Consider the following 13,043-nt stretch of genomic DNA (forward strand, 5'->3'; position numbering starts at 1 on the left):
CTGATAACATTGGTTCTTTGCCCATTGTTCAGTTTTAGTTTTAACTTTTGAGTCTTGACTTTGGCTACTAATGTCCTTAGACCAAGTCTTTGATGCGTCACTTTTTACTATTTTTGAGTTTGAGTAATTTTAATTTATTATTTCAGTCTTCAAAATTTATTATCTCCTATTTTTCTTTGTACAAATCAGATTCTAGAATAATGAATGATGAATTTAAATCAATTTATACAACATTTTACTATTTCTATTTCATTGAATCATTTATAATGTATGAATCAATGTATTTCCTTATTGAATTTGAATTTGAATCATGTTTATATATACCCAAGATCCCTCTGTCCCCCCTAAATTTCCATAAAATTTACGATTGGTCCCACACGTCCCCCCTATGCATCTCTCTGTTACCACATCCCCCCTTCCTGGAAGCTTGGTCTCTAAAGGTTTGAATTTACAGTGATCTGCATCAAAAAATTTTCTGATGAATCCCTTCATATTTTATGTAATTTTTAGTAAACTGAGTCACCAGCAGATTCCAATCCGATTTCAGTCTCACCCTCTGCCAATTCTGACCTTTGAAATATTGGTTTATACACACTAAAAACCAATTTCCACCTGTCAAGTATAAGAGGATAAATTCAAAATCCTTTGTCTTTTATTCCCTTGACAACCAAATTGTGAAAATCACTAGCCACTCGGTCTAACTCATACAAACACACTAAACTCAATTTCCTAAAAGATTGCAGTTAAACTGGGGACACAACTTGAAGTCAAAAGAATACGGTAAGCATTGGCTCCAGGCTAATGGGGCAAAACACTGTGAGAAGAAATGAAATATAGGGCTGTAGATTGTTGGCCTAAAGTACCTTTAGAGAGCTGTGGAGATGATACTAAAAATGTCGCAGTGAGTTCCCACCACTGGAGAAGAACATTGAAGTAGGGTAGTGATATTTTGGTGCATTTCAACCATAGTTATCATACTCAGATCAAACATGGAAAGACCTTTGAATTGTCAATTCAGAAGAATTAAGAAATACATAGAATATTCAAAACACAATATATAAGGGTTTGTTGATTCATACATCTTGTACGGTTACAATTAGGCAAGATGACATTGTGATACATAAACAATATTTAGCATATGTTTTGAAGTTACTTTATACAACAGATTTAAAATATAGCAAAATCTAACAAGGGAGTCACCATAGGATGGGTTTCATTTTAGATGTTAATTCCATCGTTCTCCTTCATAAAATGTGCAATAAATTAAGGAGCGCATACAACTTTAATTATTTGAGTGTTTACCTGTAAATATGATGAAAGGCCCCTTTGATCGTCTTTGAAATCTAGAATAGCTCTGCCCAGTCTCTGTGAAATGTTCATAATCAATGAGGTTTCACTTTCAAGTTGGGAGACTATCATCTTCAACTCTCCATTCAATATAGTTTGATCATCAAGACATTTCTACAATCCAAATGAAAAACACATTAAGTTAGATGCTAAAAAAGCAAGAATCTGAATTAATCTCTCTGCAAAGAAACATAAAATAAATACATGGCCTAGCATAGAATAGTGCGATCAACTGGTAATCTTAAGAATATTTCGGGTAAACAACTGCATAATGTTTGTTGTCAGGATTGAATTTCACTGATTAAAATGTTAAGAGCTAATTTAATTGTAGCATACAAATATATTTTCTCAAAATAGGCCTCAAACATGTCAATAGGGCCTTGGTTGGTAAAACGGAGATGTTGTTATCAATGTTACAAACATCAGCGAAAATATAGTGAAATTTTCAAAATATCATTAGCCTACGATTTGTAGCAAACATCACAATATTTTGAAAACATCACACCACGGTGGGAAAAAATCATTGCAGTCAAGGAAAACGCATTTATAAGCCAGAAATCTGTTTTTTCTTATTTTTCTCTGCACCTTTCGGGAAAGGAGAATGAGGGAGTTTCTCATCAACCATCATCCATCTTCGGAGGCTAAACAATGATTTAATCGCCATCAAATAGATTTCTAATTTCTATGGAAAGGGGATTGATTTCCATCTATTGCTTTCATACTTCAAAATATTTGTCAAAAATTCCACTATGTAATTAGTTATTATATAGTGATTTATGCAAAGCCTTGAAAAGTGCATGCCGCTCGCATCCTATATATTGATTTTTCATGGTCATAAAACAATTTTGTAGACCCGATAATTACCAGCTTTCTTTCATGTCTATATATCTTGATTTTTTTACTATGTATTGAATTTTCTGTTGAACTTAGCCTTGCCAATGTGCTGAAGGCTTTCGAGTTATTATGGCAATATGGTGAACCAAACAATCGGACAAACCAAAAAAAATTGAATGTAAGCTATGTCGAGAAATGTAACAAGTTTCAGTCTTCATAATTGTTGTGCTCATTTCAATATGTATCCTATGTAACAAACAATAAAAGAAGAAAGAAAATTATTATTATTAAAGCATGGGCTTCATGCTCATTATTGATGGTTTTCTAGGTAAAAGAATGTTCTTTGTTCTTTTAGGGTTTGTTAAGTCTTAGGATTTATTGTCACGAGCCAGTGGAGTCAACATCATGTTTAAAAGACCCTTCCGAGCAATTTGTAATTGTAAAAGGAATTATTTTTGAGACTATAATGTCCTAGAATCTCCAAGAGTACAAGTCTGCTATGGGATCATCAACTCGGCCTGAAGGAGGGAATTTGACCCCTTGAAAAGGCTATATAAAGGAGCAATTCGACCTCATTTGAGACACACTCACTCACAAGTTCAATCTATCAGGAAAGAGTTTGATTTGTAGTTGGCAGGCAAGAAAAAGAAGAGTCAAAGTCGAGGAGAAGTAGGAAGGCCGAAATCTACTATTTTTTGGCTCTATCTCCCTCACATGTGCAAAATTTTAGGGTTTCAAGGCTGCAAGAAGATGCCAAAGTTGTAGGTTCAAGTTCCAAGAGGACGAAGTGCTGCATCTTGTAGCTAGAAGGAAGGATAATTTATCTATATCTCGTTGACCTTAAGAGGAGCTATCTTGCTCCAGGAAGGTCTCAAGAGGAGGTTGATCTAAAGTTTCCGTGGAAGCTGCAAGACCAAAATTGCAAGTCGAGTAGCAGTGTTGTAGCTGGTAGGTCGAAGTTGCAGGGTGAGGCAGTGTGGGACAAGAAAAGGAAGGACTTGAGAAAGGGTCGACATGCTACTAGGAGGACTTGAGAAAAGGTCGACATGCTACTAGGAGAAGGACTTCGTGTAAGGATTACGTCTGTGTATCTCATTTGACGCAAATTCTAAGAAGAGAAGAGTTTTTGGGTTTTCCCCTTGGAGGGGTTTTGCCCTCGCTGAGAGCCTATATTTGTGTCCTCTTTTTCACTGTTATTGTTCTTAAAATTGTTTGATAGAAGATCTAACTAAAGATGATAACTAAAGATTCACAAGCACTATCAAGGTTAAAAATTCACTTTACATTTTCTAACACGGTGTCAGAGCTTAGGTGAACAAGGAAGGAAATTGGAAAGGACACTAGAAAGGATTGAGGATAAAAAGATAGGAAGCTCTTGAAGACTGAAAGAAGAAGACTACAAAATTGTCTATTGAAGGGATCTGGTTAAAGGTTCGTTGGTAAAAGACTCTTCTAATCTAGGGTTTCTACATTGAAGAAAATCAATACTACATCAATCTCGAAGGAGGGTGTTGATATTGTTAGTTTTTGGTAGCATTGGAAGTACTCTAGCCTTGAAAATTGGTGGAGGTTAAGGCACGTGAGTTCTAAAGAACCCAAAAGCCGTTTGGTGAAATTCCACCTAGATTGTATTTTATTCAAATAATTAATATTTTTAATGGAGTTCCAAACTCTATAATTAGGGAAATTAAAATATTAATCAGTAATAATCAAATATTATCTAGAAGGCAGGTCAAGTCATGTTTTAATCTTAGTCTTTGATTAGAGACTTAATCTCGGTCGTTGAAGACTCAACAGGAAAAGTATAAAATGGAGGCTTAGGGTTCATTTGGAAACACACATAGAGAGATTGAGGAAATCGATTTTCTGAGGTGACAAGTTCTCAAGAGCAAAATCGATTAGAGAGATCTTGCAGCTGAGGGGCAGAGAGAATCCAGGGAAAGGACTTTCCGGAAATACAAGACAGAGAGGCAGAGAGAGCTTACAGAGAAGCAGTGCAGTAGCCGGGAGAGTTGACATGGAAAAGTTGCCTGTCACGCAAAATCCAGAACTGTCGGAACAACCGAAACTGTCGGGAACAGCAAGAACTATCGGGAATTGTCGAAACAGCAAAGAGGCTGGCACAGAGGCAACGCAGTAACCAGGAGAACCGACGTAGAAAAGATGCTTGTCACATAGAATCCAGAACCGTTGGAACTATCGGAACTACCGAAACAACCAAGAGAGTTGACGCAGAGAGAAGAGAACGTGCGTAGGGCTGACGCAAAGCCAACACAGAAATAATCGAGGTTAGCCAGTATTATGATGGATCGGCTAGAATTCTGTGGGTAAAGTGAGGTAAAACTCACTCAGATTTTCCGCCAATATTTTCACTGTAAAGGATTGCGAGACGAGCATTCTAGATTTCTATTCAAATATTTTTCTTGCATAATAATAAAACCCTCAGAGCTGCTACTGTTGGAAATAATACTGAGAGGGGGGTGAATTAGTTAGCAAATTAACAATATTTCATTTCATAAACAGATTTATGTACGCTACTTTTGTAAACTTATAATTTACCAACCAGCGTATACCATGTAAACTTATAATTTAGTCAGTTGATCTTTAATATGTGTATCGGAACCATATAAGCAGTAACAGGTATAGTAAAAAAACAGAGCATACAATCACACACAAGGACACAAGATATAAGGTGGAAACCCAATGTGAGTGAAAACCACCTGCTGCAATTCGTCCCTATCTTCTTTTAATAAGAAACTTCTTTTTACAATATTTCTGTACTGGTGCGGTCTTATACCAGTACGCAGGCTTCTACCTGTAGAAGGCTACAACCTTCTCTTGTTCTCCAGCTTCTCTTGGTAGGGAGCTACAACCCCCTTAGCTCTTGTACTAGCTGATGTACTAGTATGTAGTTGCTGACCTACAGAAGGCTACAACCTTCTCTTTTCTTCCAGGGACCATGTTTCATAAATTTTCAGACTGGATCCATCAATAGCATCAATCAACCATCAAAATATATCTACATCAATCAATCTCCCTTGCAATAACAAAAAATGAATCAAACAATCACTTCTCTGAATGCTGTGACCAGAATACAATAACAGTACCAGAACCCAAACCAAAACCCAGAACACTGCAACAGTAAACAAAAGTAGCTAAAACATATTGTATGAGACGTACGCTACTTCAATGTGTCGAACCTGCGTTCATACGCACCTTTCTCAAGGCAAACCTGCGTATACGTTGTTTTGAAATGTCGAACCAACGTGAATATGCGCCTTTGCTATACTGAACCTGCGTATAGATCTGTAAAAGATGATTTACCCTTTACAACTATTCAGACATCAATTATACCCAGATCATCAGATTTATAGATTAAGACATGAGCCAATTATAAAAGATCAAAACCACACAAAAATACTTCTCTTCAAGCCTTAAGATTTTGACCCATCAATAGAACTTATCCTTCTTCAAGCGCTCAGGTTCCTCCTTGATTCAAATCCAGCTATGCACCATAACCCAATGACCAGTATTCTAGATCTTACTCTTCATTAGATATTCAATGCTTAGTACCTTTGCCTAATGATCTCCTCCTCCTTTTATAGTCTTAGGCCTTACTCAATACCATGGTCCAAAACCAATTAGACTCAATACCTTGGAACAAATACTTAGGGTCAACACTTCGGACAAGATACCTTGGACCAATACCATCGGTCAAAATACCACGGACAAAACCAAGTTTTCCAACATGTATGCGCTTTTCAATGTGTGAAAGTGCGTGTATACGCATACGCGCCTTTTGGTCTGCGAAACAGCGTGTATACGCACCTTGGTCAAGGGGAACCTGTGTATATCTCTTTTTCTTTCATTTTGAGAGCCTGAACTGTGATCTGTCATCTGAGTGAGTTGCCATCAAGGACAACACCCGTGTCATAGCGCCAAACCTGTGTCATAATGCCAACAGCTACACCGGATTTCCCGGTTTTTCCAGGGACTATTGTGTCCAAAAATAAGTGTCTTATGTATATTGTTCTTTGCTCTATTTTCTGCTTGATGAGATCAAATATTTAATTAGTGTAGGCCTTATATGTAATTTGCATCAGTAATCAGAAGAATAACGTCATGAATGTATATTTAAAAATCAAGTAGGTGAAGTAGATTCAGATTTGCTGCAATAGAGGTTCCTTCGAGTCTAGCAATTTTCACATGGTATTAGAGCATTGATTTTAAAACAGGAAGAGTAGATCAAGTGCTAAGCAGTGAGGCCGAAAGTTGTCCTTGGCAACAATTTGAATCCCCTTGAAGGGAATGCGCAGTCCTTGCCGGGAAGTAGATCTGAGGAAATATCTCTCTAAGTGAGACAATAGAGAGGTACGATTTCCAGTGCAGAGGCAGAGGGAGTGACGCAGAGCCATTGCAGTGCTAGAAGGGCACAGTTTATGCTGGCGCAGAAATTCGTTGGAAAAGAACGAAGACACCTAGTAGGGGAATTTTATCCTCAGAGAACTTTTTGCCGGAAAGTTTGAATTTCTCACTTGTTGGGCAGTTGTGCTAAGCAGTGACTAGAGGATTCAGTTCGACAGGAGGGTGAGATGGCATCGCATGGGCTCAGAGATCAGGACAAGTTCGACGGAGCCTCCAACTATGTCATATGGAAGACCAAAATCTTAGTTGTTCTACAAGAATATGATCTCGAGGCCTTCGTCAAAAGTGTTGTAGGTGTTCCTATTGACAACGATCAGAATTAGAAATACAAGGTCGAGCAGGGGAAGGCAAAGAGGTTGATTCTCAATGGAGTTCGAGATCATGTGGTCTCACACTTGCAGTGCAAGGATATAGCCCGGGAGATGTGGGAAGCCATGTCATCTCTGTATGAAGGCTCTTCCGATCAGTGGAAGATGTATTTGGAGCAGAATTTGCGGACTTTGATGCAAAAGGGAGAAGGGGTGAACCTCTATCTCCAACATCTTCACGACACTAGAGACCAGCTTGTTGCAGTGGGGTCCACTCTTCATCCAACCGCGATGGTGACGATAGCCCTAAATGGAGTCTCAGATGATTGGCAAGTTTTCGTCCAAAGCATATTGGGTAGAGAAAAACTACCTTCATGGGAGGAGATGTGGGCGGCTCTTCAACAAGAGGAGTTAAGGAGGGACATAGTGAAGGTCAACCTCAGTGGCAGCAGTGGGAGGGGCACAAAGACGAAGGAGGAGGAGGAGAAAGCAACTCAAGCATCGAAGGGACAGCAGAACCCAAAGGGAAAGAAGGACATTTCAAACGTGAAATGTTTCAGTTGTGGCGAGATGGGCCACTATGCATCCCAGTGTCCTTTGAGGAAAAAGGACAAAGATGAGAAATATGATCCTAAGGCTGCTTCAGCAAAGATTCACGAGGATGAGTATGCCATGAGAGCCCACGCATCTCTAGGAGGGAGATGGGGCGATATTGAGTTGTCGTCGGGAGGACTACATGTGGGCAAGATCCTTGAGGAGTCTACCTTTTAGATCAATTCCTTGCTACAAGAACCCAAGATTCAGCAGTAGCGAGATGGACTTAGTGTCAGATGATGCAGTGAAGTGTTTGGAGGAAAGATGCAGTACTTGGGGACTAGAGACTGATCAGCGCAGAGCAAGGTTGGTAGTAGTGCAGGAGTCAGCACCAATGCAGAAGATTCAGAGGGTCAGGATCAGCATCATTTAGATTCCAACATTCATTGTATTATGTTAAACAAAGTTAAGTTCAATTAATTTTGGATGTTTTTCAGTTGCTTCTCACAGCAACTGAATTGCAATACGCATGCGATGTTAGCAGTGGCAGTGCTAGCAACATAGCAGATGCAGCATTTGAGAGGGAGTTGTAGTACAAATGCAACAGTGGCAATGGCAGTGTCATGCGCAGCAGTATAGTAGCAGCAACAGCACAATGTTGGTGGTAGCAATAGTACAGAAAGGAGGTGCTTCAGAAACAGAGAAGCATACAGTTGGACATTGTTGCTAGAGCACTTTCCTTGCTAAGAGGAAGTGTTAGTTTTTGGTAGCTACGGAAGTGCTCTAGCCTTGAAAATTGGGGGAGAGGCTAAGGCACATGAGTTCTAGAGAACCCAGAAACCATTTGGTGAAATTTCACCCGGATTGTATTTAATTAAAATAATTAATATTTTTAATGTAGTTCCTAAGTCTAAAATTAGGGAAATTAAAATATTAATGGGTATTAATCAAAATATGGGTGAGAATGATCTAAAAGGCAGATCAAGTCATGTTTTAATATTAGCCATTGATTAGAGACTTAACCGCGGTCATTGAAGACTCAACAGGAAAAGTATAAAATCGATGCTTGGGGTTCATTGGAAACACAAACAGAGAGATTGAGGAAATTGATTTTATGAGGTGAGAAATTCTTAGGAGGAAAATCAATTGGGGAAATCTTGCAGCTGAGGGGAAGAGAGAATCCGGGAGGACTTTCTGGAAAATACAGAACAGAGAGGAAGCGAGAGTTTGCATTGAGGTAGCGCAGTTGTAGGGAGAGCTGACACAGAAAAGTTCCCTGTCACACAAAATCTAGAACTGCCAAAACCGTCGGGCACTGTCGAAACTACTGAGAACTGCCGAAACAGTCGGGAGAGCTGACACAGAGGCAGTGCGGTAGCCGGGAGAGCTGACGCGGAAAATTTGCCTATTACGCAAAATCCAGAACTGTCAGAATTGCAGGAACTATCGGGAACTACCGAAACAGTCGGGAGAGCTGACACAGAGGGCAAAGAAGGTGACATCAAGTTGACGCAAAGCCAGCACAGAAATCGTTGGGGTTATCCAGTCTTGTGCGAGATCAACTGGAATCCTGTCGAGTGAAGTGAGGTAAAACCCACTCAAATTTTCCGCCAGTATTTTCTCTCTAAAGGATTGCTAGATGAGCATCTTATATTTGTATTCAAATATTTCTCCTACATAATAGTAAAACCCTCAGAGTTACTACACCAGCTTTCCCGCATTGGGTTTTTCCCGGGACTATTGTGTCCAAAAATAAGTGTGTCCTATGTATCTTGTTCTTCGCTCTGTTTTCTGTTTCATGAGATCAAATATTTAATTAGTGTAAGCTACAGAAGTAATTTGCTTCAGTATTCATAAGAATAACTTGATGAATGTATATTTAAAAATCAAGTAGGTGAAGTAGATTCAGATTTGTTGCAGTAGGGGATCCTTCAAGTCTAGGAATTTTCCCAAATCTCGCAAAAAGGAAGTCTATTTGTAAGGCATCAATCTTGGAAGGTGTTGGTGGAGGAATCCTAGGGAACATCTTCTAAAGACATCATAAATAACTCTCCAAAGGTCTTGAAAGAATCCAGAAGATTGGAGACATCGTCAAGGAAAACCGTGATCAAAAGTAAGTAACATCTTATTACACTATGTCTAAAGCTTCATGTAATATGGGTTCTTTCTACAAAGAGAGCAATAAGCCCGTTGGGGATTCGAACTATCTAGCATGAAAGAAAAGAATTGACATGATACTCATCGAACAAGAACGAATGGGATTTGTTACTAGAGAAATCACTGAACCTAAGAAAGATAAGACACAAGAACTAGTAAAGTACAAGAAAGGGGTAGTAAGAGCTCAAAGGATTGTAGTTGAATCAATTAAGGATTCTCTTGTTCCATTTGTGGCAAATTTGACGAATTCCAAGTTCATGTATCTCAAGTTAGTAAATTTGTATTTGGTAAGTACAAGTCAAAAGATGTCATTAAGGAACAAGTTTTACAGAATGAAGAAGTCAAAGGATGAGGATGTGGCATCCTTCCTCACGAGAGTCTCTCAACTAAGAGACCATCTGCAAGGACTTGGGGAGCCAACCACTGATTTTGAAGAAACCATATGTGTACTTGAATGCATTGCCACCAGAATGGAGCAGTTTTGCAACAAGCATCTACTCCAAGGATTCAACTACCTTTGATGAGTTGTGGGCGCAGTGCATATTGGAAGAATCAAGGATCAAGGTCAACAATGATATCGGATCTGATGAACAATCTCAAGCATTTATAGCCTAAGCCAAGAAGTTGAAGAAAGGAAAGTTTGCTAAGTCCAAGAAGAAATACATGTCCAAAGTACAATGTTTTGGATGCAGTGAATTTGGACACATTAAGAGGGACTGTCCAAACAAGCAAAACAATAAGAGAAAGGAAAGGAGTGAAGCTCATGTAGCCAAAGTCGTGGGAGAAACTAAGAAGAAGGCAAACGAAGAGTGAGCAATTTTTACAACTAAATAATGTTCACTGACTGTCAAGTTCTCTGAGAAGATTAATCTTTCTTTTAGGATGGCATGTTTTGCATAGCATCATAGAAAGAAGCATATGATACTAGATAGATCGATAAATAGACCATTTTTGCATAATGTTCATCCATGTATTATCTAACATTATGGTAGAGGTACTCATCTTGCTTAGTGTTCAAGAATTTAGGGCATTCAAAATTATGGAGATTTTTCTTATCATGATAACAATTTGTGAGGAGTTTTACAATTTTATCTTAGCTTGACCTTCTTGTCATTATTAGTGTGTGTATGTTAGCTTCATCAAATTATTATAAAAACAAAGAGACAAGAACACAAAGTATTTGGCTTTCTGCCAGGTCCAAAACCTCTCCTTCTTGGAGAGGAAAACCCACGCAATATTCCGATTGACGAATACCAAGACATGACCCTTGACACATCCTGCCTCTCCAAGACCAAGACATCAATCCTCTTGCTCGAACACCGCTGAGATTATCATGACTACTGCACCATTGAAGTCATCACTGCTGCATATTTCTCATATCAATGAGATCTATTGAGATATTCACTGTGATCTTTATTCTATGCTTTCATTGATGCACTGAGGGCTTCACTATGACAATCATTATGATGACTACTTCATCATGTTTCCATACGCACTAGGATCATCATTGTACCTTAAGATCAGTATGCCAAGAGAATATGTCGAGACTATACCCATAACTGAGAGATCACTGTGATCCTCCTTATGTCGAGACAGTGAGTCTTTTATCATCATATAAATACATCCATCAAGACTGTGATAATGTTCTAGATCCTTACCCTTTTATTGATGCCGAGACTATAACGGATATTGTGCACCAAGACTACTATGATTAGGACTACGTCTTTGATTTCATTGATACTGTAACCAAGTATAACATTGCACTGGGATTTGCTGAGGGTATGCAAGGTAGTAAGAGCACATATACACTTATAAACATGTCGAGACTATTAGCCCATACTTCATGCCAATACTGTGTCCTCATTCGCAGTCCTCTCTGCTTCATCAATCCAAGATTTACTAGGTATGCCGAGAATGAGATCTCTGCTCCATCCATTCGAGATCTACACCTTTAGATCATAGGTATGTTGAGGATCATTGTCATCACCGAGATTCATTTTATGGTAATGCCGAGACAGTATGCCGAGAGTGCAGATCTAGCTACTGCTGCTCATTATGTCGAGGTTGCTATAGGGATACCACCGAGATATATATATGTATCTATATACCAAGACTGCTCTTTGTCATGAGAGATCAATCCATCCGAGATCTATTTCACTGTAATGTCGAGATTGTCATCACACAAATTATGTTTGTGCCGAGAATGTATGTAGCCCAGAACTCAAATCCATGTTGCGTCCTCATCTGAACTCATTCCTGCTCCATGCATCTGAGGTCATGACTGCACCTAATACCCAACCCAGGTGCATTCAAACCCTAATGTAGATCTCCTCCATGCGAAATTTTAGAGGAATGCGAGAACTCCTTGTTCTATTTTCGCTGACTCTAGACGAGTATGTATAGTGTTGAACCACCTATATTGAGCCGACGTGAATCCATGAACCGACATGTCATTTGACCAAGCTGACATCGTTGATATTTATTTATTTAATTCGATATTGAAGCCGACTTGATGAGTTTTGTATCGATTTGCTTGCAGACTTCTTGAGCATGCCAATGGAGGATTGTTCTTGGTCTTGGAGGGTTGCTTTGACATAAATAATTTTTACATAGGCTCTTAGAGAGCTTCTCTATGACATGACTCTTTGACATAATAATAAAATCCTAAAGACATCAAGAAGAAGTCTTTGACCTAATGACACTTCTTGCACATGAAACCCATGTAGCAAGATATACAAAAGATAATTTTATTATCTTTATTAAATCATTTACAAAGATCATGTCATTATGAAGACCGAACCTAGTTACACTTTTTTCAACACTTAGGTGGATCATCATGATCCCAGAAGAACCATCATTATGGAGGTTCTTGGGAAAGCACTATTAAAGTGTTAGTATGCATTCCATGTTATGTGGAGACGATACTGGTAAAGGGATGAAGCAGCGCAATGGGTCATGAAACAAGCACTTTGTGAGATATTTGAATAGCTAGATGATCGAATGAAAGCGTAGGAAATCATGTTGGACATAAAACTTTGGACAAGATTCATATATATGGTCTTGTGGAGAAAAGGTTGGTATAAAATATGCTTAGGTATTTGGATATATGACGCTTGAGAAGAATAAGAATTGACTTACATAAGGATGTATAAAGACTTAAAACTCTCTTTAGAACATATATATATATGATTAACATCCAAGAAAAAGTTGTAACTTGGCAATCAAGTTCAATCCTCGGCACTTTGATGCATGAAGGAAGATTCGAGTGGAGATGGACCACAAGCATGTTGATGGAACGAGAAGGTCATCATGATGAGGTAAGTCTCATTTTCATTTTTATTGGTTATCTAATTAACATATTATTTTGATACATGGTAAAGTGTTGCAGGGATATAGGATGGCAATTGAAGCAAGCTCAACTATGTGGATGAAGGATAT

The 13,043-nt window shown here is 38.7% G+C and overlaps 1 protein-coding gene across 1 annotated transcript in view; it reads right to left on the reverse strand.

Annotated features, from left to right (window-relative positions):
- LOC149145273 (kinesin-like protein KIN-7N) overlaps positions 1-13,043 on the reverse strand; it is a 178,707-nt gene that overhangs the window by 52,713 nt on the left and 112,951 nt on the right. The window contains exon 17 of the mRNA XM_089447508.1: positions 1,303-1,461. Coding sequence (XP_089303634.1) covers positions 1,303-1,461 — 159 coding nt within the window. The remainder of the gene's footprint in view (positions 1-1,302; positions 1,462-13,043) is intronic.

This window comes from Pinus tabuliformis, chromosome X (assembly GCF_031772625.1).
Source record: "Pinus tabuliformis cultivar Carrire ecotype Pingquan chromosome X, CPIR1, whole genome shotgun sequence".
In the NCBI taxonomy this organism is placed as follows: domain Eukaryota; kingdom Viridiplantae; phylum Streptophyta; class Pinopsida; order Pinales; family Pinaceae; genus Pinus; species Pinus tabuliformis.